Source organism: Podarcis gaigeae (genome assembly GCF_964106915.1).
Source record: "Podarcis gaigeae genome assembly, chromosome: 12".
Lineage (NCBI taxonomy): Eukaryota > Metazoa > Chordata > Lepidosauria > Squamata > Lacertidae > Podarcis > Podarcis gaigeae.
Genome location: NC_139688.1, coordinates 39,176,620 through 39,203,922, shown reverse-complemented (window position 1 = coordinate 39,203,922; position 27,303 = coordinate 39,176,620). Strand labels below are relative to the sequence as shown.

The 27,303-nt window shown below is 39.2% G+C and overlaps 1 protein-coding gene across 25 annotated transcripts in view; it reads left to right on the top strand.

Annotated features, from left to right (window-relative positions):
* Positions 1-27,303, top strand: part of TBC1D5 (TBC1 domain family member 5) — a 254,655-nt gene that overhangs the window by 121,020 nt on the left and 106,332 nt on the right. For all 25 annotated transcript variants that reach the window (XM_083705751.1, XM_083705758.1, XM_083705747.1 and 22 more), the window contains exons 4-9: positions 5,801-5,867; positions 20,150-20,258; positions 21,067-21,156; positions 21,249-21,320; positions 24,291-24,358; positions 26,884-26,986. In XM_083705751.1, coding sequence (XP_083561877.1) covers positions 5,801-5,867; positions 20,150-20,258; positions 21,067-21,156; positions 21,249-21,320; positions 24,291-24,358; positions 26,884-26,986 — 509 coding nt within the window. The remainder of the gene's footprint in view (positions 1-5,800; positions 5,868-20,149; positions 20,259-21,066; positions 21,157-21,248; positions 21,321-24,290; positions 24,359-26,883; positions 26,987-27,303) is intronic.

The following is a 27,303-nucleotide window of genomic DNA, read 5'->3' as shown; positions in this document are numbered from 1 at the left end:
AAGCAATCCCCCCCCCCCGGAATCCCTGGAGCGATTCGTGAAACTGCCTGGAGAAAAGTGATGGAGATTTTGACAGCTGTCAAAGAGCTGTCAAAAAGGAAGATTAAAATAGAGATTTTGTTATGAGGACTTTGCCGGTTATATTTGTTATAAATTGAATATAAACTGTTTTAAATATCGGTCAACAAGCTACTTGGTCTGGTGGATGTGATTCTGGAAGGGAACTTTGCTACTGCAATCCACCTAGAGGAGCCGAGGGATATTGCATGTGTTTTTCACAGGAAACTTGAACAGTTGAATGGAACTTTTAATCTCCTGGGAAACTGCAGGAATGGAACATTATTTTGTCTACAGAGGTCTACACACTACAGGAAACAATGGAACTATTTGTTGGAAAATGAAAGGAACATGATGTAATGCTTTGCTCCATGAATAACAAGCCTCTGCAGAGACACTAGAAACTTTTGGAAAAAGAACATTTCTGTGGGAGAACAGAGAAATAAAAAGGAGGAGAATGATTGACAAGAACAAGGAAATAACAAGAACTGGACAGAACTGGGGGAACATTTGGGATATTCAGGTTTGACAAGCTTATGGATATAAAATTGGAGTTTTTACTCCTGGATATAAAAACCTGGATAGAAGAAATGGGCCCTTATTTGATAGACTCCTTCTACGATTGGACATCCGTAATTAAAGACTGGCAAAGAACCTGAGGGACATAGTGTAATGTGGGAACTCCAGGAAGATATTAGAAGTGGAGGGATAGGTGAAACGCAAAGGGGAAAGAGGGGAGGGAAAATTGGAATCCAAAGGCTGTAAAATTACTATTCATATTTATCTTATTTCCATCTGTACTATGTTTGAAAGGGGGAAACTCGTGGAAGGGTATAGATCGATCTTAGGGGATGGGAATTTGGATAAATTGGGTTATTGATGATGAGTGTAATTTGGGGATAAGAACTTGTTGAAATTAATTGCTTATTTGGAAGATTTGGAACACAAGAGGGGGTAGGGAGGGGAAGTCCTAGTTATTGGCAAAAAGTTTATAGATTGGATTTAATTTGTTTTGATTTGTTTTAATTTGGAAAACCTTAATAAAAAATTATTATTAAAAAAAAAATGAGAAGGAAGTGTTCCCCTCCAATCAAAAAATTATCCATAGTACACATTGATGGGCAGCTCCCCCCCTCCAAATCTTCGTGTAGAATGAACTTAGTTAAACTGAATTATTTGCTCCACAAAATCACCAAGATCAGCTCCAGTCATACTCCCAATGTCTTCGTTTGCAGCACGACCTAAACCAGCCATACTCCTCTGTGGACCTCGAAGACTTGCAACCCCCTTCACAAACCCCTCAAATTTAAGGAGGCAACAAGGACAGCTGGATCCAGAGCTTTTATTACACCCTAGAATGCTGCATCAGAACTTCAGGCCTCAGGTCCCTGGGAAATGAAGTTTCTGAGGGTCCTTAATAAGAACTCAGTCCCACTGAAAGTTCTTCCTCTTTGCATTATGGAGGCCTCCAAGCCATTCTTCTCTGCTGCTGCTGCCCAGTAGATTTGAACTGGAAGAGAAATGGGCATCTGTAGCTAGGACTGGTAATGGCCTAGTGCCAAGTCCATAAGGTGCCAGACATGCACTGTAGAGTGATTTTGGATTTGTAATGAGCATGAAACTTCTGAACTTCGAAAGTTAATTCTTGAGTGCCCATATATATCTATCTCACTACAGTTGCCTTGCTTGTAGCTTTCAAACTTTGCAGTATTCAAATACAGTGCTGTCTTATATGAATTTAATGCTATGTTACTGAAAACCTGCCTTAAACTTTAGTACTTGATTATATCTGTGTTTGTTTTCAGGAAGAATTACAACCTTTGCATGATGTCATAGGGTCCAGATTATTAATAGCTTGTGTTTTTCCCATTAGCAAATAAGATAAGATTTAAACTTCCAACAGTAGCAAACCGTTGTCTTTACAGATTACACTACAGTAATCACTTAAATGATTTTTTTCCCTTTTAAAATTCTGAAATATATTTTGCATTTTCACTTTGGGAAACTTCAGCAACTCCCTTGGAGTGTAATGTACTTCAATTTTTTGCAGCCTAATAATTATTTTATAAATATCAGAAGTGCAGTGCACTTAATTCTTTAGCTGAAGGCATTATATTCAGTTTCTGTACACTGCTTCGAGCTTGCTCCATTTAATCATTTTAAAAGCTTAGTTGGTGTAAATTGAATTTAACACTGTAGTTGCAAGGGTGTTATGTAAAAAGTCCAAAAGGAGCGCTTATGGCACAGGATCTTACTGATCTTAAACTCTCTAGCACCCTCTGTTGTCATGTACAAGCAATATCAAGTGTATTATCTTCTTTAACAACCGGATAGCCATCAAATTTATCAAAGTATGTTTGACGCAGATCTTTCAAATATGTACTTTGTCGTTTGCATAATTTAGCAAAAGTTACATTTTTTAACTAAATCAAGCTTTAGTTTCTATCTTACTGCGTTCATCAAATGGCGATATTTTCATTTGTTGTAGCCTTTGAAAAAGATTAATTCTGTTTTGTGTGGGGTTTCTTTTAAAGAGATGCTCAAATTCTGCAGATTTCATATACATGAGCTTCAGGAGTAAAAACTGTCTGTTTTCTGTATACCCTGAAATTGTTTCTGTACTGCTTCAAAACTGGAAGAACCTGAAATTGTCCGTACTAAAATTAAGAATTTATAACTGTATGGAACAGATGTTTTCATAAACATTTGCTATAATTAATTTCAACAGGGGGATTGGAGGAACAAAGCAGTTGCTCCCTTCTCTAAACTTAAATGCCTTTTTCCCATACAGCAAACCCAGAAATCTTTTCTTTAATACTGTTAATGAAATAAATTTACTTCTCTGTTTGTTTTTTTACAACAAAAAAGAAAACATTAATTTTGCATTGTATTCTTATCTTTGAAATGGTGGAAAAGCATTCTGTAAACAGTGACATTATTTATCTTAGATAAGTCTTTTAAAAAAATCAAACTCTGTTACATAAAGGGTCTCCTTACTACTATGTTAGTAGTATTATATAAAGAGGTAAAAATCATGAGACATATTACAGTATATGAAATAGTGTTGTATATTGAAGCTTTTTATATTTGGCACCACTATCTTATTTTTTTATTTTTTGGTGGGTGATATATTTTGAGGGAAATATCTGTTATCATTATTGCTGATTTTTTAAAAAAATTAGTAAATGTGCTATATTCTAATAATATGTGTATTCTGGCCTTCAAGTTGTTGTTAATTGAATTTATACCCTACCTTGTGACCTCAGCAATTTTCTTCTAAAGGCCATGATTCAAAAGCAGTACATATTAGCAACCACATTTGAATATCATGTTTACTGTTGCTACAGAGAGGGAAAAAATATCCACTTACCAGAATCTTCTTTACCATCTTTGATGGCAATTTATTTTCCTCACTATTTCTGCACTTTATAAAAATACTGCTTAATTGAGAGAGCATTTTTTTTTAAAAAAAGTTTTAAAATAAGCACAGCCTAATTGTTCTACACCTGAAAGCTCTACTGCAGCTGCAAGAAATTTTGAGCAAACCAGTATTCTTGACTGATCTGTCATCTACAAAGTGTGCAAAGAAAAATAGGTAGCTGTCATTAAAATTACATTTCAGCTTTCAATAACCATTTAATGAGTAGTGTAATTATATAAGTATGGTACCTCAAGTACTTCACTCAATAATTAAAAAATAATCTCATCTTTAAAGTGAAAGCTCTAATTATTATTTGACTTAACCAGGACCACTGTTATGATCTCCAGTGGCATCTCGGAGTGTTTTGAAGGTATAAATTAAAGCTGAATAAATCATTAAATTATTAAGCTTTAAATATGCTAAAATAAAAGTATGTGGTATTTTAAAAATATGCTACTGCAATTTGTAACTTCATAATGTAAGCAAATTCTTCTCTATTACTTTTTTCTTCTCAGAGATCACAAATTATGCACTTTTAAATATATATATATGCATATGATTTAGTCTTTAGAGCAGAAACCGGGGGTGATTATTACCAAGCATTAACCATGAAAACATGATTTAATGCAGTTCTAGTTTCTTAGCAGTAATGCATCATTTTATTTATAGGCTGGGAAGATAGAAATTTGAACTACAAAACATTTTGTCATTCAAAGCAAAATCCCTTTTCTCATACTTTCCATTTGTACAAATATTGTCAGCCAGCCACCGTATAGGGTTACAAAGTGCGGTCATATCTAGTCTTAGCCGAAAGAGTGGTCAAATCTAATCTTAGCTTAAATAAATGAATATCATTTCTTTCTCTGCATGATCCCATATTTAAGCACCAAAGTATGTGGATAAGTGTGTGTGCGCTACACGCTTTCACCATATGGTAATTGACATGATTGCAGCACTTCTAAGCAACTGCAACTGCGGAAATCACTTCAATTTTAACATATGTATCATAAAACATTGCACATTTCTGCATGTGATTCTGTATCCCATGGCTAGAATTGCATGCCACAGTATATTAATTGGCATTCAGAAGAACATGCATGGCAATCTCATAACAAGGTATTGGTGTTGGCAGACCAGAAACATATAATAGTGACTACTCTAATCCCTATTCATGGAGGCAGTACCATTATATCTTGTGCCCACAAGATTTCACTGCTCATGCCTGCATCAAGAAGCCCTTGTATTTTTGGCAGAAGATAAGCAATTAGACACAGTCGTACCTTGGAAGTTGAACGGAATCCATTCCAGAAGTCCATTCGACTTCCAAAACCAAAGCGTGGCTTCAGATTGGCTGCAGGAAGCTCCTGCAGCCAATTGAAAGCCCCGTCGGACGTTTGGCTTCCAAAAATAGTTTGCAAACAGGAACAGCCACTTTGCAGCGTTCGGGAGCCAAAACGTTTGAGCACTAAGCTGTTCGAAAACCAAGGTACGACTGTGCTTATCGGATAGAGAGCTGATCAGGAATATAAAAATCAGTTTATTGGGAAATAGAGTGTTAACCTATAGGAATAAGTCCCATTTCACTCAGTGGGGCTTTCTGGGTAGACCCGGGCTCCTTCTGTCAAGAACCCCCAAGAACCCTTGGAAATGTAGTTTACTAAGGGGCCGAGAATGGTAAGGAGACCCCTATTTCTCTCCCAGAGCTACAGTTTGCAGCATGGTTTAAGAATTAACCCCTCTTCCCATGGAACTCTGGAAATTGTAGCTCCGTAAGTAGAATAGGGTTCTTCCAGCACCCTTAGCAAACTAAATTTCCCAGCATTCTTCACGGGAAGCCATAGCTGTTTAAAGTGGTGTGATAGATATCATGTCGATATGGGATTCTACTGCATGGCACCACAACCACACTTTGGGGTCTAATTTTATATCTTGGATTTTACGTAAATTGCACTAAATCATGCCTTTCCTTGGATGCCTAAGAAATTTATGAATGGTTCACACACACATGTCTTGGTGTCTTATAGCTGAATTTGTGTCAAAATTTTGTTTCTTTGATTATCACTTCTTGCCTAGTCGTTAAGTGATGTCCATGCATGTGTAAACCAGCTGATAGACCCTTCATAGTTGGGGCTCAACCAGTGCATCTCCTCTGTATTTTTTCCCTTCGCATTAATGAACTTAATCCATACATTTTGAGAGACAGATTGCATCAGGGTTGATTCAACTCCCAGTGGTCCAATCTTACTGTGCAAAGAGCTGGTACTTCTGTACATCCATGCCACTCTCCTTTAACCTGCTAAAAACGTCCCTTTATCTTCCTAGATATGTCAAATGAGAATGGAAGACTGCATCATACTTCGGATTCTGATGGAACATTTCTTTCATATAGGTGAGAGTTTCTCATGCTTTCTGGCTTCTGAGAAATAAAATTCCAGTTCAACAACATATGAAATCATTTTTGTCAGCATTTAATTTGAATTTCTTCCTTTAACTTACTTTTGTGAAAAGCCCTGTGCCAGTCTCTGGTGCGACTCCAGAGACTGGAGGACATTTCAGGAAATACTCTCTCTCTCTACCACACCATTTTTGGGTTAAAGTCTTTTTGTCTTTCCTAGAATCCTCACTCTGGAATTATCAGCATTTCCTGGCAAATTGTTCTTCTTTCATGGCTAGTCACAGAAATTAGGATCAGCTTTTATTTGTACTTGTCTGCCTAGAGCTACTTAGTTTACTTAGACTTTTTAAAACTCCATATTAACTCAATACAAATAATTTTTAAACCTGTGATCATGGCTGGCTCCATGTTTGAGAGTATAGTGTCCTTTAACAGGTCCCCTATCCTGTCAATGACACATGCAGGCTTTCCTGGCTACAGTATCACCACTCCAAATACTGCTGGGTTGCAGAGTCTAGGATAGGCATAACCAAACTTGGCCCTTCAGATGTTTTGGGACTACAATTCCCATCCCTGACCACTGGTCTTGTTAGCTAGGGATGATGGGTGTTGTAGGGATGGTAACATCTGGAGGGCCATATTTGGCCATGCCTGGTCTAGGAAGTAATTTAATTTCCCACAATTAAAGCAGTGCTGGATCAGGAGCATTGTAGGTAGATCCAATTGCTTGGTGCTGATTGGATTGTCAGTACCTTGCCAAGGTACAGAGGACCTGTCAAGAATGACAGGTCCCGATGCCAGCTCTAACTATCATATGAACCTGAACTGCAATCCAATAAAGCCATGGGTTAGATAGATAGATAGATAGATAGATAGATAGATAGATTCTTTATTGTCATTACACAAGTGCAACATTGCACAAGTGCAACGAAATTGGATGCCATCCCTTAAAAACAACAAAAGCAACACAACAACAACAACCAAACAAACCACATTCCAGCCACACCCACACCCACACCCATCAAACTCCCAGGTCACACTATCGAGTTACTGCATTTAAGAAGGCCACAGCTCTTGGATAGAAACTATTTTTCAGTCTATTTGTCCTTGACTTGATGTTTCTGTATCTCCTGCCAGAAGGCAGTAGTACAAACAGACTGTGTCCCGGGTGAGATGCATCCTGCAGGATATTGTTTGCTTTCCTAAGACAACGGGAACCGTACAGTTCTTCCAAAGATGGGAGGGGATGACCAATAATCCTTTGGGCTGTGGTTATGACCTTCTGGAGCACCTTCCTCTTCCTAGCTGTACAGCTGGAGAACCAGGCACAAATACAGTATGACAGGTATCAAGAATGACAGGTCCTGATGCCAGCTCTAACTATCATATGAACCTGAACTGCAATCCAATAAAGCCATGGGTTACTCATTGACTGTTGACCATGCTGAAGTTTGGTGTTTTCAGAAAGAATTACAATTGTTTGCAATGGCTGAAGGCCTTCTGCTGGAGTATCATAAGCCCTGGTTTTACTTGAAGGTGACATGTAACACTTGAGATTGGGGTCTTGGTATGAGTAACATCAAAGGGTGTTGCCTGGTTATGCAGCCTTCATAACATTTTAGTGATGAATGCAATATTGAATAAGTGTTTTGAAGTATCTGGACAGAAACACTAGAAGAATCCATGAACACTGAGCATCTGTTGCACATCCAACAAATTTGTAGCATATGTTAGTTGACCTCTGAGAAAAGTTTTGTCTTTTACAAGAACAATGTTTCTGTGAGAACAGGAATTCACAAACTGAATAGCTTCCTTGACTTCTCTGATTTATTTTTTTAAAAAATATTTTCTGTATTAGCTTCCAAAGGAGAAAACAAGAGTTAGGGACTTGCTATCTTCAAGCGTAGATTACCCTTTTGTCAAGAAGTAGAGACTCCAAAATATAAGTGACCGTAGAACTCTTAAATAGAGATGTAGAAGTTATTTGATAGACAGATGAGTGACAGGATACAACAGCACATATTGAATTTTGTTGGTTTAACAGTAGGTCTCATAGCACTTGATATGTATAATTAATGTCAAATTGGGTCCAACTTTCTGGATAATCAGAAAATAGAGACTTAGCCCCCCCCCCCCGTCTAAATTCTGCTGATTGCCACATAGTCAGGTGCCATAGCCCCAAGGCTTCTTGGTTACAAGATCGCTGAATAATAATTGTGCTTTGAAAGAAAGTGATAAAGAACGACTTTGCTAAAATAATACTAAACCATTTTTATCATAAATCAGAGCCGGCCATTATTGCAGCACAGTATTAATTTATTGGTACAATTAGAAAGCAAAAATGATAGAGCTAGGTCATATGGTATATTAAAGAAGAAGAAGAAAGCCTTGGCTTTTAATAGTTGGCAGACCCGACACTGCTATTAAGTAGCATTACAGTATTTAAGGTGTGAAATGAATATTTTATTCTCAGTAAGAAGTAGCTCCAAACATATAATGAGGCTAGCTGCAAATTGTTTGGCTCTAAGTTCTAAATTACATTGCAAAGAACAGACAAGAACTTCATGAGCAAAAATGTGTGAATGTTAAACTAAAATATAGTTGTGGGAAAATGTAATGGTTTAGAAAAAAGGAATTGACCAGTAATCCATAACAGTGTCACCACAGCAATGATGGAAAATATATTGAAAATGTTTCTTTTCAAATTGATATATAATAAAGTCAAACTAGGAAGAAGCAATAGCTACAGTCATTTATGTATATGTAAATCTCATTGATTTCAGTGGAACTTATGAACTTGCAACCCTATACAGGGTTTTTAACAAAACAAAAGCAAAGCAGGAACACCTGTATTAAAAAAGAAAAGAAAAAGAAAACCACACATAACAGCTAAATGGCCAGGGGAAATAAAAAAGGTCTTTGCCTATGAGTAGAAATACATCAAACTCTGTCAAGTCAACCAAGTTCTTGTTGGAAGCCAACACTGAAAAATTCATCTTGTGGGTCTTCATGCACAGACAGTACCCTCTGAAGGCAGGGGGACCTGAAGAAGACCCTCTCAGGAATATATTGAGAGTTGGCAAACTGCTGGTGGAAGAGGCGGATTGCTAATACTTGCAATTGAAAGTGTTACATTTGCTATGGGTGTGTGATTGCTAGAACCTCTAAATACAAAGCACAGTTAATAATTTGAGGAAATGAACTATCCCTTTTAACGACAATTTTTGCCCTTGATACCTCCTGAGAATAGTAATTCTCTTAGTCAGCAAACCGTGGGCTCCATCCTTAATGTTGGCAATACAGTGCCACTAGAAAGTAGAAATACTGTCTTTCTCTCCTTCCCAAGGGCAGCTGACCTTCTCCTCGCCAAAGAGTTGAACCTCTTGCCAGCACATATGACTACAGACTATTACATTAATCTGTTTAGCCGCAGTACCAGCTGCTTGCATGTTTTTAATTATCTTATTAGATGATATAACAGTGACCTATGAAATAAAATTGAAGGTGAGCATTTTTAACTTCTTTTATTTAACAGCTTTCCCCCAAAATATATACTAATGAATAACTAATTGGGGAGAGGGGCAATTAGGCTTTCGTTTTTTACTCTGTAAAATCTAATTTTGAGGACAAAATAACTTAACTTTCTTTAAGGATTTTCTAACTACTATTAATTATATTTCACATGTAACATGTATAAATATTAACATTAATACCCCTTGTTTTACTGAGTAATGATTTCGATGCATTATTTTGCATAATAGTCTACTAAATATTGACACCTCATGCTTTACTTAATATAATTTTGTTTCCAAATTATTTTTCTTCCTATTTCCTTGAAAATAGTTTACTAGCTTAATGTTGCTCATTTAAATTGTGCCCGTATCATCCAAGTTAATAGTGCTTTGCAGAACTCTAAGAAAGACTTATAATAGAGTATGCTCAAGCTAATATGGATCTTCTTAAGGAGGTCTTTCTAGGATCAGGCAAATAAGCAATGTGTATATAAGGTGGCAGGGGTAGGTCAAGGCAGGAATTTGTGACTGAATGGTGCAGCAGGCTTTCTACTTGCTTCTAGTTGGGGGTTGATTGTTTCACTCATGTTCTAGAACTGTAGGATGATTTTTAGAAGTTCTTTCTGATACCTCTTAAGCATTATTTTCCAAGTCCAGCTCATAACTAGTTCACATGTAACTCTATGGCTAAGTGTGAACAAGCAAGTACACAGGCAGTCAGAGGAAAAATCATGGCTACTTTGCTCCTCACCTAGTCTTGTTGCTACCATGCTACCTAGAATTTAGAATAGCTTGCCTTCGTACTACATCTAAACTCAGATGTTTGGTTTGTCCTTGCTCCAAGCAAGCCACAAGTGTTGAGCCAAGAACAAGCCCCAGCTACAGTTTGAGTGAGACAAACCATAAGCCTGAGTTTGAATGCAACACTCAGCCAAACTATGGCTTAGCTGCTTTTCTTTTCTTTCTGCTTGCTCATTCACACTTCAACATCATGGTTTGTCTTACAAGAGTTTCATGCCAGCAAGGGACAAGAAAAATGTAAGAGAGGACCTTCTTCTTGAGTGTCTCAACAATGGGTCTCAGTGTTTTTCAATCAAGGATCACTTATGCAACTGAATGCTAGCACATGTGAATGGAACTGTATTCATAATTATGTATATCCTTGCTGAGTAGATCCACTTGGTTTGCAAACCAGACTGAAAGCAATATGGTGTTTTCCTCTATTTTCTTAAAAGTGGAAGTGTTCCTGGAAATATTGTGGTCTTTATTTTGAAGGGAAATGAGCCATAAAAAAAAATTGTATATGGCTCCTTTTGGCTTTCCCTTCATCCCTGCTCCTGGTGCAATGATCACAGCCATGTTCATTTTTAGGGGGCAGGAGTAGTAGAACCCTTCCATTTTAGGGTGCTGTTTGTTTCAGAGTGCTACAGCTTAGGCAGGGGCAAAGCCAATAAATGTTTCTCTTCTCTACCTGTTTTATGTTTCCCTGTTCCACATAACCTTTTATGCTGGGTGACCAAGGGGTCATCAGGTTTCTCTGTAGATCTAGGTTTGTCACTTCCTTACAGCAAGATCCCATGGAGATTTTTTGCTCTGCTTGATGTACATTGTCACAACCATCCACATTGGCCTAGGCAGGGGTTATTGCCAGCATAGGTCTCTCCCCTTCACTTTGTGGACCACAGCTTTCCACTTTTGCTTGCTTCTTAAAACCTGAGGTCCACAGAGTGGAGGAGAGAGATCTATCCTGGTTGTATAATTAGGAAGAGGACTGTATGCTACATCATCCATGTCACAGTATAAACATAAATTTCAAGCTGAAGAGAGAAGTGCTTGAGTTTTGGCATGTTTGCTGGAGGAATTACTCTTTCTGTCTCTCTCTTGTCCATATTTATTAAATTATTGCTGTATTTCCCTCCCAATTAAATGGACAGATTTAGTCTACAATTCCGAATTATCTCCAGGTGCATCAGAGAATGATTCTGTTTTATGAAACACCTGTTCAGCATATTGCAATAAAATTAGATAATAATGTTAGCACAAAGAAGAGCTCTGACAAAAAAGCAGCCTTTGGAAAGGGTTAAGAACATAAGAAGAGACTACTGGATCAGGCCAGTGGCCCATGTAGTCCAGTATCCTGTTCTCACAGCGGCTAACCAGGTGCCTATGGGAAGCCTGCAAGCAGGACACAAGCACAAGAGCATTCTGTCCTTGTGCGGTTTCTAGCAGCTGGTATTCAGAAGCATACTGCCCCTGACTGTGGAGGCAGAGCCTAGCCATTGTGGCTAGCGGCTACTGGTAGCCTTGACTTGCTTGAATTTCTGTTATCCTCTTTTAAAGCCATCCAAGTTGGTAGCCATCCCTGCCTCCTGTGGGAGTGAATGCCATAGTTTAACTATGGGCTATGTGGAGAAGTACTTTATTTTGCCTGTCCTCCAGAATTCAGCTTCATTGGATGTCCGAAAGTTCTAGTGTTGTGAAAGAGGATGAAAACCTTTTCTTGAACCATTTTCTCCACACCATGCATAATTTTATATATTTCTAATGTGTCACCTTCTACTGGTCTCTTATCAAAACCAAAAAGCCCCCCAGTGCTTCAACCTTTCCTCATGGGGAAGTTCCTGCTTGATCATTTTGGCTGCCCTTTTCTGAACCTTTTCCAACTCTACAATATCCTTTCTGAGGTGAGGCAGCGAGAACTGTACACAGTATTCCAAATGTGGCCACACCACAGATTTGTATTAACGACGTTATAATATTGGAAGTTTTATTTTCAATTCCTTTCCTAATGACCCCAGCATGGAATTTGCGTTTTCCACACCTGCTGCACACTCAGTCAACATCTTCACTGCAACCCCAAGGTCTCGTTCCTGGTCAGTCACTGCCAGTTTAGACTTCATAAGCGTATATGTGAAATTTGTTTTTTTTGCTCTGACAGTCTTCACTTTACGCTAGTTTACACTGAATTACATTTGCCTTTTCCCCGCCCATTCACTGAGTTTGAAGAGGTCCTTTTGGAGCTCTTCACAATCCATTTCTGTTTTAATGACCCTGAACAATTTAGTATCATCAGCACTTTCTACATTCCTCCATTGGAAAAGAACTGTCCCTTTATTCCTGATCTCTGCTTCCTGTTACTTACCCCATTCAAACAAGAGGACTTCTCTTATAATGCCTTCTTATAATTCTAGTGGGTTCTAGTAACTTCAGTCACAGACATGTGAGAAATGGCAGACCTGGAAATACAGTCATTCATGTCTGCAGTATGATTGACTCTGTCTCCTGCCTTAACGGGATATTAGTGGATGAAACAAAGGTCAGAGACAGAAGACATTATGAGCAGCCCACCTTGTTCCACCATATGTGCTGCTGTTAACTCTCTGCTATTGTGGTCGATCACATAATTGTTGCTCCCTTGCTTAGAACCCAAGTACGGAATAGATCCAGGAGAGACTTGGTTTCTATGACCAGGACATGCAGGGAGCCATCACTGCTATAGATTACCTTGGTGTTTAAGAATCTTCTCCTTCTAGGACAAGCAGAGATGGCAGGAACCAGTTCCTACACGCAGCTCCTCTTCATGGAGATTGCTAAAGAGCTGCTTCTTGCCTTTGACCTTTAATATTGTCAACAGAGGGAAAGAACCAGAAAACTGGAGCAGTTGCCTCTTCATCTCTTAATTCTACAAACCACTTTAGTGGAAGCATTCGTGGAAGTTTTTCCAAGAAGCAAAAAATAGTATTAAAAATAGTAAATAGAAAAATAATAATTGGTGTTTTGGAGTCATTTCGCTTCTGTAGCTATAATTTCAAAACAGCTCCACTTATTCTGATAAATCCCACCATTCCTTTAATATCTTATGTGCTTTATGTTAATGTCTTTGTCGTGGGTTTTTAAAGTTTAACAAGTACCATCTCACACACACAGATGGCCATTGTTCATTACTAAAGTGAGTGTGAATTAAAATATTTATTAAAAGTTCTTAAGCACAATGGGCCTAAGTAATGCACTGCAATAATGCTATCAGGATTCATTTAAACTCCAAGCTCAAATCATCTTTGTGCCAGTGTGACTGAAATTGACAGATAAATGGCACCATGCTTCTGGTGGTGTTGAGTTGTGCTTTTTCAGATCTTAATCATGCTGGCACTTCCTCCTTGGAGAGTGAAACTAGTCCATAAGGTTTTTAGTGACCTAAAAGCAAGAACATCTGCTGCAGAACCACAAGCAAGTTGTTGGCCAAGTTTAGTAGTTCGGGAGTCTGCAGATGATTGCAAATACTAGAATTTTAGTTTCAAGTATCCTGTAGCAGACAAAGGTGCCAGAATCTTTCAGTAACTAATAGATTTTAAAGTTATTTTTCTTTTAGTGACTAGTGTTTGCAACTATTGCATCACATGACACTATTCAAACAATTTGTCTATTTCACCCATTTCTTTTGCTTTACATGTGTGGTGGTGTTTATCTGAGTGCCATCTATCAACCCCACCTTCTGTTGGTGAGATGTTCCTTAGTAGGTCTGGCCACAACACACACGTTTGTGCACTTTTTAAACTCACATTCTGTGCAAATCTGAAACATCAGAACATTTGTATCTTGAAAATAAAAATGCCACATGCACAGGTAAACAAATATATGTGCATATGCCTACAATGGATCTCAACAATCTGGAATTTAGGGAGAGTTGGGAAGTAGTCCTTGAGGGGAGAGGGGTTTGGGGTGCAACACAGAGTACCATTACATCTCATCAAGTGCAGCCCACTAGTGTAGATGAGAAACATTGAAACAGAATTCAGTTGAAAGTTCCCATGTGTGAACTAATGTGCACAAAAGGGCACATGGAAAATCAGATCTGTGCAACCCACATGCACATTAACACGCAGATGTGAAAGCAGCCTGAGTCCTGGTCTTCAAGTACCTGACTTCAGAGGAAAGCTGAAGCCAGAGCCATGATCCATAAATGAGTGGTTTAGACCATAGGCGCCGACTCCATGGGGCCTGAGGGGGCCCGAGCCCCCTCAAAAATTCGTTTGGGGGGGCTCCGCCCCCCCAATAATTTAAGAAAATTATTACCGTATTTTTCCGGCATTCTGCCTCAGGGTCTTACTGCCCACCCTGCTCTGTTTCCTTGCTGTGTTTGCTCAAACGGAACAAAGAGCAGGGAAAGCCCCTCCCCTCCAGGCAGAGGGAAAGCAGAGTGTGTCTCTGTGCTCCATGCAGGAGGGAGAGAGAGAGAGCGAGAGAGAGAGAGCGCGCGAGCTGGCTGACTTGGGTGGGTAGGTGAGGGAAAACTTTTGCCTTCCTTTCCTCCCTCCTCCTGTTATACCCCTCTCCTGCATTCTTAGCCAGCTGCTTCTCTGCACACCCCTCTCCTGCTCCGTGTCCCTTCTGTGTTTTTCCTTCCCTCCCCACTTAAAATGTGGTTAAAAAGCATGGATCCACATGGATCCTCAGGATCTTTGCATTGGGTCAGCCCAAATTCACCATCAGATCACATAGCATGTCCATGGCTACAGCCTGCCCCCCAAAAATCACGCACCCACTGTTGCCTGGGGCTACAATGGTGCAAAAACGTGGTTACAAAACATGGATCCACATGGATCCTCAGGATCTTTGCATTGGGACAGCCCAAATTCACCATCAGAGCACATAGCATGTCCATGGCTACAGCCTGCCCCCCCAAAATCACGCACCCACTGTTGCCTGGGGCTGCAATGGTGCAAAAACGTGGTTACAAAACATGGATCCACATGGATCCTCAGGATCTTTGCATTGGGTCAGCCCAAATTCACCATCAGAGCACATAGCATGTCCATGGCTACAGCCTGCCCCCCCAAAATCACGCACCCACTGTTGCCTGGGGCTGCAGTGGTGCAAAAACGTGGTTACAAAACATGGATCCACATGGATCCTCAGGATTTTTGCATTGGGTCACCCCAAATTCACCATCAGATCACATGTCTGTGGCCACAGCATGAAGCACAAAAATGATACATCCACTGTTTCATTCAGAATGTTTTTTCCCCTTGTTTTCCTCCTCTAAAAACGATGTGCGTGTTATGGTCAGGTGCGTGTTATAGAGCGAAAAATACGGTAGTTATATTATGCTTTGTAAAATCACAAAATTATGTTGGTATTTTTTATTTTCCTTGTTTGATGATAGTTACCTTTTAAAATACATTCAGTAATGAGTTAAAACAAATAATTATTACGGTAGTAAAAGAGGCGGCGCGAGTAGTTTTGCTCAGTGCGTGCGACTGGCCCAGCCCCTCTTTCCTTTTCCTCTCTTCTGCTCTCCCGCCGGGCGCCTGAGGGAGAGTTACTTAGCGGTTCTGAGGAGCCGCTGTTGTTTCGGCAGGGGGAAAACCGCCGCCCGCGAACCGCCGAGCTCCCTCTCTCTTTCCAGCCTCTCTCTCTCTCTCTCTCTCTCTCTCTCTCTCGCGCTATGGCCAAGGAGGAGGAGAAGCCCTTCAGCCAGTCTATGGCCGAGTGGCGGAGGTTCATCTACAACCCCAACAGCGGCGAGTTCCTGGGGCGAACGGCCAAGAGCTGGGGTGAGGAGGGCAAGCGAGCGAGTGCGGGCGGGGAAGGGAGGGGAGGGGGCGGCCGGCACGAGGGGCGGTGGGAGGCGAGGCGCGGCGGGCACTTGCCTTGCCGACCACGCATCTCTCTCCTTCTCAGTCTCTCTCCCTCCCTCAGCTGGCGAGGGGGCCACGAGGCGGGCGGCAGCAGCAGCAACGGGCCGGGAGCGGATCTTAGAAAACTTCCCGGGGCAGGACCCCAGTATGGGCCCCCCCAATATTTTTTATAAGTCGGCGCCCCTGGTTTAGACAGCAGGCAGTAGGAATCCCTCAGGTCCTAAATACCTGCAGCTTTCATTTTTTCATTTTGTGAACTTCTCCTGCTTCAGCTTATTCCTTTCAAATAAGTCCTTTGTATCTCCGTAGCTCGTTCTTCCTTTTTTCCTAGTAACCAGGATCCATATTTCCTGTGGTGGGTTCATCTGAGATCAGGTAGTCCCTAGAAGTTATTTTCTGCACAAATACAGCTAAACAAGTTGTGTGGATGTTAACCCTCCTCCCTCCAATAGCAAATGCAAATGTGAAAACTTTGCTAAAAGGCTGAGGCATGCCTCATGCTATGCAGGACTTAAAGCCAAGCACTTATTAATAATAAAGCATTATCTTAATGCTGCACATGCCTATTCAGAAGGAAGTCCCTTTGTGTTTAATGAGACTTAATCCCAGGTAATTTTGTACAGGATTGGCAATGAGAAAAATTGGTTATTGAGCCTTAACAGTTGTATCTTCACAGTCAGGGCTAGCAGGACATTGCTGACTTCTCATGGTAAGCATGAGGTTGTCGGGCCAGGGGTGTGGGGTCAAAGAACCAGCAATCTCTCTCTCTAATATTGTGTTATGTGATGCTTCCATGGCAGCCATTCTGTGACTGACTCCAGTTTAACCCTCAAAATTCAAAATTGTTGCTCACTTGTCCAAAAATGTTGGCAACCCATTGTCTGTTGTTAGCATCCAGCATATTAAATGGTTTGGGGACTGCATCTTGTTGATTTATGAACGTATAAAGTTTTATGGTCTTACAGTGCAATCCTGTGGATGTTTACTCCAAAGTGGATTATATTGTGTTCAGTATTGCTTGCTCCCTAGTGTGTTTAGTTCACACCATCAGATTCAATTCTGATCCCATGCCCTACATTTGTGACAATGGGGCAAAAGTAGTTCCAGTTTGATTCATGTTTGGCTCTTTGGCTACCATTGATATAGAAAGGCGGAAGCTGACAATATGGTAGTCTTCAGATTTATATTGGACTACAGCTCCTATGAGACCCAGCCACATGGCCAATGGCCAGGTATGATGGGAGTCATAGCCCAAAATATTTCAAGGGCGGCATGTTGGCTTTCCCTGTTCTGGATATTTGCACCCATTATCTGAATGGAGTGAAATGCCCATCTCTGTCAATCAGATGAGAAATGTCAATTTAAGAAAGTAAAAAAATAGATGCTTCATCACCTCCATACTCAACCATTGACAACCATATGCTGAACATTGATACTTAAAAGCCACTTTACTCTTTGCTGTTTATTAAATTCCTCTGCCAAAATTTCAAGACTTCTAAGCACTGGAGAGCCAGAGAGACTAGCTGAGTGATCTATTGCAGGGGAGCAGGGAGCACAGATTCTATAGGAAGCAACTGCCTTATTCAAATCCCTGGTGACTCATGGTGGTCAGGGTGGGAGATGTGAGTGGCCTCCTCTGTTCCATTTCTCTCCCCGCTCCCCCCCCCCCATTGACAGCAATGGGTGGGAATAAATTATGCCAGCTCCAGAACTGACATGGTTTTGAGGCCTCTTGTTGAGCCTTTTGGGAGAGTGAAGGGGCTTAGGATCCTGCCAAGCTGTCGTCTCCTCTGACACACCTTCAGAATGTCCTGTTTTGACCCCCACCACCCTTAGGACATTGCTAGTGGGACAGCGGCATCAGTGAAGCTTTTCACTGCTGTCCTGGAGATGTACCGTTCGGCCAGCGGACAGCCGCCATCTCTACCATGGAGTGGTTCTTCTTGATTCTATGGCCCCTCACCTGCCTTCTCACAGAGCATGAGATTATTTTAACTTGTGAGATTGTTTTTGTATATGAGGAATAACTGGTTTCTTGTTGCTAAATGTACACATATAGACTATTTATATATAAAGTTTTATGGAAAATTATATAATAAATATATAATTACATAATGAATAAAAATACCAGGGATACTTAAATGATATATTGGATAATTTTTAATTTTGCTAGATGGTTGTATGGCTTTGTGGTTCATTATTTTAACCAATGTCAGTAACAAATATGTCCTACACTCTTGTAAACGGTTTGCCTTTGTACTACTAGTAACTATTTGAATGTTATTTTTTTTATAAAAAATCTAGGAGAATTAAAATGGATCAATCTTTGAACAATTTCTAAAATATTTTTCTTTGTACAAAAAGCAGAAAGACTGTGTACAGTTCTTAATTGCCTTTTCGAGACTGAGTTCCCTCATTACCTGTGATTTAAGCTAAAAATGAAGTAATTATAGATAACAGTGTTTATCTGGTTGATCTTGGCACCTGCAGTCCTAATGCTGAAGCTCTTCCTGTTTCTGAGGCCAGGCTTTAACGTCTCTGGCTGGCAATACTAATCTGCAACTCTTACATTTCTGCTAAATTTCCCATAAAAGTTTCAGACAGTATGCTGTGCAAAAAACATTTTTTCTAGATAGAAGACTTGGTAAAACACAGATTTTTATTAGGCGTGTTTTATTCCTTCCACAGAACAAATAGCTGGCAACAGTGGTTTCTGCTTTCCGCATTTTCTTCTTTTATGTTGTTTATCAGATCAGAATAGTTTTGTAAAGTACCGTATGTTGATGTATGCCCCAATTCTTTTAAACATATGTCTGGATTCTTTATTCTATTGTATTTGCTTGATCAGAACAAAGCTTAGCCTGCAAAAGTTTTTCTAGGAGTTGCACATTACTTTGTCCAACAAGAACATTGCCCAGTCTGGAATCCTAGCAGTGGCCTGGGTCTTGAGGAACACGGAGGCAAACCATTTGCACGAATGAGCAAATGGGCAGGTCAGGAGCAAAGGCGATAGTCGCTGCCTCCTTCCGCTGCTGAGGCACCACTTTGAGCCAAGCTGTAGTTAGCATTGTGTTTGAACCCAGGCTCTTGGTTTGTCTTGCTCCACACAAATCAAGAACTGTAACCAATGTTTGGTCGGAGTTACCAAGTTTTAGTTTGTCTTTGTTTTTGTTTTACTCAAATTATATTTGTTAATTCAGTGACTCAAGGAAGTCTTTGGGCTATTTCACTTTAGATCCTCAGGTGGGTGGTATTGTTCTAGAGATTCAGTTCAGTGGAAAATAGAGAAAATATAGTTTAATTCTTGTATTCAAATTCACTAAATGGTTTGGGACAATTAATTTCCAATTGTTTCCCAGTAGAGTAGATTTACTTGTACATTAATGAAGCACAGGTGTTAGGCCCCTGGTGTCTTTGTGCCTAGGAGGCATATTTAGGTTGTTTATCTAGTCAGCCGTAGGTACTGCAAGGTACTCAAGCTTGCCTTTAACAGTTTATACAGTGAGGGGTTTTTTAAAATTTATTTTTTTAAAAATTTGCTAGCACCTGTTAAATTTTTAAGACTGATCATGTAGAAAGAAGTGGAAGAGACTGCAATAGTAAACAGCACTAAAAGTTAACGGAAGTCATCTTCTATTATGCTTAACTGCCCAGCTTGACGTTATGTAGAAAAGAGGCTTCATTTAGGCAAATGTGTCATGTGCAGAAATAATAGTCAACACTATACTTCCTTGTACCATATTTTGAAATTAGGTATTCTTTCAAATAGGTACTGCTTTATCTATGGTTGAAACCCAAATGTGCTTATATTAATATTCATTTTTCTTGTTTATTCACTGAACTGCAGTACCAACATTTTAGAGGAAATGGAATAGCCTCCACAGACATTATGAATTTCAGTAGCTGGCATAATTATAGTGATCTACATATTCATTAAATCCAGGGAAGAAATGTGTCCAAAAAGACAACCATGCGTTTAGAAATAGCACACTGCTAAATATATACATTTAAAACTTCCTTTCCTTTTGTTTACCCAAAATTACTTCATGTTATATTGCTTCACAGTCAGCTAAGTCTTTAATAATAATTTTTAAAAGTTCTTTTTCCCCCTGTTCATTCCATGTAGCAAAGAATGGGAAGAATTATTTGTAAACAACAATTACTTGGCAACAATACGGCTGAAGGGGATTAATGGGCAGCTGAGAAGCAGCAGGTTCCGTAGTGTTTGTTGGAAGGTAAGAAGAAAATATTTATTTACAGCTTGTAGTTGTAATATACCAACGTATTACCTGATGCACTTGAAGATTGCTGATGTAAAGAGTCAACTGAATTTTGAAACATTCCATCCCAATGTTCTTCTGTTGATTTTTATAATTCACAGAACAATTAATGATTTGAAATACCTTACAACTAAATTACTGTTCATATTGAAGGATTTATGTCAATTATATTTCACTTGGGCATGCTTCATTGTGAATTTTTTTTATCAAAGTCGTATTTTTTCACTGAAAGTGCAACTAATCTTTAGGATCTTTAGTCAGGATTTATCAGTTATCCCTGATTTTAAAATAGTTCCGTATATCCTTTTCTTTTTATGGGACGAGACTATAAGAACCCTAAGCAACCTTCCTATAGGATTGGGTTAAGCAAAGTAGGAGGGGCTGCTCAGGTCAGTTGCCAACAGGCAAGGAGTCTGTGGAGCTGACAAGTGAAGCAGGTATGGTCTGTCAGAATATATGATTAACCTGTTGAAGCAGCTTATTTACAATATCACATGAGATAGCACAATATGATGCAAAATATACCAGAGATACTGCACAAGTGAGTAGTATTAAAAAGGATCCTGTTTGATGGCTTAACATCTTTGGTAGATGCCTTTCAGTGAATCCTTTGAACATGCACACCATGGTTATTTCAGTTTACTATATCCTACCACGAAATACCCAAATTCCAAATTACAAATATGATTCTGTTTAGAAAGTGTCACTGCGTCAATATAACTCGCTTGTCTTTCTAACCAACCAATGTTTCATTGATCTGCAGCTGTTTCTGAATGTTCTCCCCTCTGACAGAAGTCAATGGATCAGTAAAACAACAAAATTAAGAGCACTGTATAACAAGATTAAAGAAATAGTAAGTTGAATCCAGACATATTTCCTTCCCTCTGCCTCAATATTTTCCACAGGTCTAATAGAGAATCTAAAGGTCTTAATTCCTATTCACAGCATATTACAAATCCTCGAAAAGCTGGACAACAAGACTTGATGATCAACAACCCACTTTCACAGGATGAAGGGGTAATTATAACTTATTTTATATTATATCTGGAGTATGCAATAAAACCTCTGATGCTTTTCATCAAGTAAAGAGTAAAAAAATCCTTGATATGGACAGCTAATCCAAAAGAGATGAAATGAGGTTGCAACTTGGTGTGTCTTGACACTGAAAATGCTGGAACAGCAGTGTCTTTTGGTACCCTAGACACTAACAGTTCTTTTTCTGAAAATGCTGCAACCCAGGTCGTGTCAGCTTGTGGGTTGTTTTCTTCTCGAGGAGCAAAATTCCTGCTCTCATGGTGAACTCAGTAATACTGCTTTGTACTACATTATAAGTAAAGTGTGTGCATTGTACAGCTAGCTGAGATATCCCAGTCAAAGGAGATAGTGTCAGTTCGGGTGGTTAACATGCGTTCTCCTGATCCAAAGGAAAGGACATAACATCAGGGCTTTTTGCCACCTGGAATTCACCAGAACTCAGTTCTGACACCTTTCAGGTAGATGCTATTGCCATTCTAAAGAGAACGTGGGAGGCAATCATCATGAGTTCTGGCACCTCTTTTTCAAGAAAAATAGCACTAGATAAGACAGTATACATCTTAAATGTATCATGGCCTACCATCATAGTTCACAGTACTTGTGACACTGTATGGTGGTGTGACAAACACAGAGTTATTGTTTGTTCCCATAATTGCCTGAAGTGCATAGTAGCTCAAGGATGTGACTGAATCGGGAATTTCAGTAGGAAAGGATCTGTACATTCATCATGTAAAAAAATAATATTCTATCAGCCAGCCCTTCAAACTTAACACCTAGCATCAAAAGAGGAAATAAGATCTAAAAGGGGGGAAAGGAAATAAAAACACTTAAAACCAGAAAAAATATAGAAATCATAGGGTTGGATCTGATTAAATTAGTCATGCTTTCTTCTTCTTTGGTGATCACTCGTAGCTGAGTAGGATTCTCTTCCATGAATATGGTCTTAACAATGTGTCCATAGGTTACTGTGGAGGCCAGTTCTGGATTCACACATCCTTCCACAGTGGGGACATAGGTTTCCGAGCAGGAGTTGATCATGCTGAGGATTTGCCAAATGTGCCTTCCTCTTAGACATGCTTTAACCTCACTTAAATCAGTGGGACAAGTTAGTCATGACGACTATAAGAGATAATTGCCAATGATCCGAGTTTATGAGAGCTCAGCAACATATGGAAGATGCTACATTGGCTACTGGTGAACGATAACACGATTAGCTAGAAAAAATAGATAAATCAAATGGCAGCGTATATTCAGAGTCAGCATCAGTAAAAAATTCAACATCCAAAAGTTTGACATAGACCAGGGTCCAATTTCAAAAGATTCCTAAATGGATTTTTTGAGGGCCCAGGCATCTAATGTCAGGTTGACAACCATTAAGCAAGGGGGGTGTTTAATCCTTCAAGCCTGTTGCAGTATCTGCACCATCCAGCAGCCAGCATTGTGTGAACTCACTCCCTTATCACTCCCAATATAAATACACAGTTTTATGCAAGCTATAGATGTTCTTTTCCCCATTTGCATCTAGTGAATTTTTTTTTGTTCAGCCTCTATTCAAATTCACCTTTAGGTCCACTATTCAAGTAGCCAAGTGAAGCAAGCCTATGGCACTTGATATACCATCTCTAAACAGACGAAAAGGAGCTGAAGATGCTCTTCTCCAAAAGTGGAGCATGCTGAGTATTCATCACTTTCAGCTGATGATGTCTTGATGAGCAAGAGATCAGAGCTGGGACTTTGTTTCATTCTCTCCGAGAGTTGCCACCTGTTCTTATTCATTTAAAATAAATGTTAGTCATCAGCTCTTTTATTTAAACATTTCTGCAATTTTAAAAACAGCTGAATATACCATGATTAATTCTTCCAGTGAATATCAAGTGGAACCAATAATGTTGATACATTGCATGTTGAACTAGCATGTCGTATTATTTTTAAAGCAACATACAGTGCTTCGAGGGCGATATTGGACTCTCCAATGACCACGTACCCACAGACATTTTGGGAAGCTTCTCGCTTTCTGTTAGTTTCTAGTGAACTAAACCATTTTATTTAAGCTTTGCATGAATACTGATCAGGGCCTTCTGCAAATGTTTGCAGCTGTGGAATTGTAAAAATATCTCAAGAATGGCTGTTGGCCTTAATTGGACAATGTAGTTATTGAGCGGCTCTGTAAATGTTTTGTTGTAGATTCACCATCACGTTGATTTAAACATGGCAGGAGACATTTGGCTGTCACCAAAGAAAGAAGCCTTGCCTCTCCTCTTCTTCTTCTTTTCCCTAGTCAAGGGCAGGAGCAGGAGCCCTCCAGCTATTATTGCACTCTTAAATCCCAACAACCCTAACCAACATGACCTGTCTAGCTAATTTTGGAGGTCCATAGATTAGCCACCTCTGGTCTAGGGATGCAAAACATGTGGTGTGACATCATTGTATTGCAACTTTCCTCTTCCCCACAAAAAACAACCTGTAAAGTATATGTGCATGTAAAAGTCACCATTTAGTGATGCAGAAAACACACCAGCAATGTTTAGCATTACAACTTCTAATGTTTTAATGTATTTATGAAAACTAAAAATAAGGGGGGGAGGCTATGATAATATTAGGTTCCATGAGATTCAGCTCAGTTGGCTGGAGCGTGGTGCTGATAATACCAGGGCTGTGGGTTTGATCCCCATATGGCCCCCCTGCTTATTCCTGCATTGCTGGGGGTTGGACTAGAGGACCTTCAGGGACCTCTTCCAACTCTATGATTCTATGATAGAAAAAAACCAATCGTGTGAGGCTTTTTGAAAAATGCAGCTTGATCAAAAGGCTAAAACTTCCCAAAGTCTGATATTCACTAATATTGCCTTCTTTTAAGCAGCCCAAATGCAACATGTTTCCAGTTTATACAAACTTTTTAAATAGACCATCAGTTTTATTCCGTGTTTCGTGTGAATGTTTGCCCTCTTGCAGAGTCTTTGGAACAAATTTTTCCAAGATAAAGAACTTCGAGGAATGATTGAACAAGATGTGACAAGAACGTAAGTGTTGTGAAACATTGCTGTAGATAGTCAACCTTTGGCCATAAGGCAACATCCAGCTCATCTACACGGTATTATTTATCATTCTGTATTTATTTAAAATATTTATATACTGCTTTTCAGGAGGAGCTCAGAAAACAGTTTACATAAAAAGGTTAAAACAATCAGCAGAAATACATTAATGCTGTACTGTCAAGAGCTTGGGATAGCTCAATTGGTAGAGCATAAGATTTCTAGTGTCAGAGTCGTGGGAATGAGCCCCACGCTGGACAAAAAGATTCCTGCATTGCTGGGGGTTGGACAAAATGGCCCTTGTGGTGCCCACCAACTCTACCATTCTATGAAAAAAAGGGGAAAGTCTTTTTGAAAGCAAGGGCAAGGTGGTGGTTGAATCTCATTCTCTCCTTCCCTCAGGACAAGAGCATACAGTGGTACCTCGGGTTAAGTACTTAATTTGTTCCGGAGGTCCGTTCTTAACCTGAAACTGTTCTTAACCTGAAGCACCACTTTAGCTAATGGGGCCTCCTGCTGCCGCTGCACCGCCGGAGCATGATTTCTGTTCTCATCCTGAAGCAAAGTTCTTAACCTGAAGCACTATTTCTGGGTTAGCGGAGTGTGTAACCTGAAGCGTATGTAACCTGAGGTACCACTGTACTTAGGTAGCGCTTTGTTGAAGGGTAAGGAAGGGTACGGCCACCTCAGCTGGAACACCTGGAACTAGATGGTGGTCAGCTTTTGCTTCCCTTTTTCACCTCCCAAAATAAAATCTGACCGATAAGCTGGTACTTGTTGGCAGAGCTTATGCGTGTGAGTTCAGTAAAAGGCGGTAGTGGGCCAGATACAGCACGCAGGACCATACATTTATTTCAATAGTTTTTCAAAGTTCTAAATCACTTTTTGGGTAAAATGTGGTCTTCGTAAGAATTTAGAGCAGTTCTTTGGAGGATACAATATGGACATGATGGTTGCCCAAGAGAATGACAGGCTCTTCAAGAAAAATACAGTATTCAAAATAATCTAGATGAATAAGGGAATATTGTCTCTCTTGGTTTCGAATCCCAAAGAGACATCTCGGAGATACTGAAGTGGGTTTATTATAAATTAATATTATGAGGTATTGCGTGTTTTAAATGGTTTCAGTGAGAAAGAAAAAAGAATGAGAGGAACTGACAGATCTTGTGACTAAATTATGTTTATAATACAAGATTGAACAGATGATTTTCTGTAATTCTTAACACTTAATCAATAAAAAGTGATGTGTAATTAGTGAGAAATGTCATTCAGAGGAATTTAGCATTTCTATTTTTGTGTATTACTTTCCTACTGTCGGAGATGCTTTTTAAAAATGTTCCTTATTACCATTGTAATTATTCTTTCATCTCTTTAGCCCTTAGGTCATTCCTGTTAAGGAACTTATCAAAGCTAGAACTCAGTTCCGTAAAATATTTTGTCAGAATTAGAACAATGATTGCACAGAGTAGCTCCAATTCATCTCAATTACTTCTTATATGGCATGTTACTTTTCTAGCTGTAGCATCACTCTTTACTGTTATTTGAGATGAGAAAATAGTTTGCATGAGTTTTACAATGCAAAATTCATTTTGATACCTTTTCCATTTATAGAATTGGCAGGCAAAAAATAAAACAATGCACAGGAAATATTGACAACCCTTATTGCTTTATTTTGTATGACAGTGCCAAAGCAGTATTTTCAAATGCATTTATGCTGTTAGATGTATAATTAAAATCTAAGTATGCTTTCATGTTAATTTTCACAGATGGTATTTTTTGTTTTTAAATGGGAATAGTTCAGGATGTTTAAGATTATATAACTATTTAAGTTATAATTGGGGAATTAAAGTTTGGATAGTTGTGCTAGTTAATGGAGGCATTGTAAAAAAAAAAAATGTTACACTCACTTTGGCATAGAATTCAGTTTACTATTTACAAGGTCTAGATGACTGGTTAGTTTTCATGAACTAACTGAAGGGACTCACAAAGTTGCTTCTTACCTAGAATTCAATTTACTCACGGGGAGGGAGGGAGAGATTTTCTTTCTGAATCTTCTTTTTGCCCTGTTCCCTGATACTGATCAGTCGTTTTCTTGGAAGCAAACACAATTTATTTCTGTTGAACTTGCTTGCATGTATATGTGAACAGGCTGCTATCATTCTATGTCTGACTGTGTCCTTATATAACTGATATTTTTATTCTTTATTGCTGTTCTTTCACTTGTATCTCACACAAATCACATGTCGATGCAGTTTTGCTCACAGCTGATATCACTCTCAGAAATCCACCTGTGTAAAGCAGTGGAATATTCTAAGTAATATAGTTAATAACGTGTCATTTAGAACAATATTTAAAAGATAAATATGATACCTGTAAGAGCTTTGTGGGGTGGAAGAAAGATAAAAGATTGTAAGACTGTTTTTTAAAAGACTGGGAATCAGGAAACCGAAGACATATTAGGAAGCATTGTGGTGTATGTATAAGTGATGTATTTTTCTTTTTTTCTTTTTCAGGTTTCCTGAAATGCAGTATTTCCAAGAAGAGAATGTGAGAAAGATTCTTACAGATGTTCTTTTCTGTTATGCTCGGGAAAATGAGCAGTTACTTTACAAACAGGTAATGAAACTATCGTACAGGTGGTATCCATTGCCTCAACGTTTTTTCCCTGCTACACGCTTGACAATTGATTGAACAATAATATAGGTTTTATTATCTCCAAAGTTGTGTGTGATGGCTCAGGCAATCAAAGAACTGCTTGTTAGCTGTGTGTTAAAGAAAGCAAACCATTCAGGCACATATGCTCCCTACTCAAGATAAGACATTCCCTCAGATTGTTTTCTTCAATGCTGTTAAATCCTACTTCCAACTTTTTAAAGGTTAAAAACTTTTTATTACTTATTAACTAATGAAAGCTTTCTCTGCTGCTCTTCATA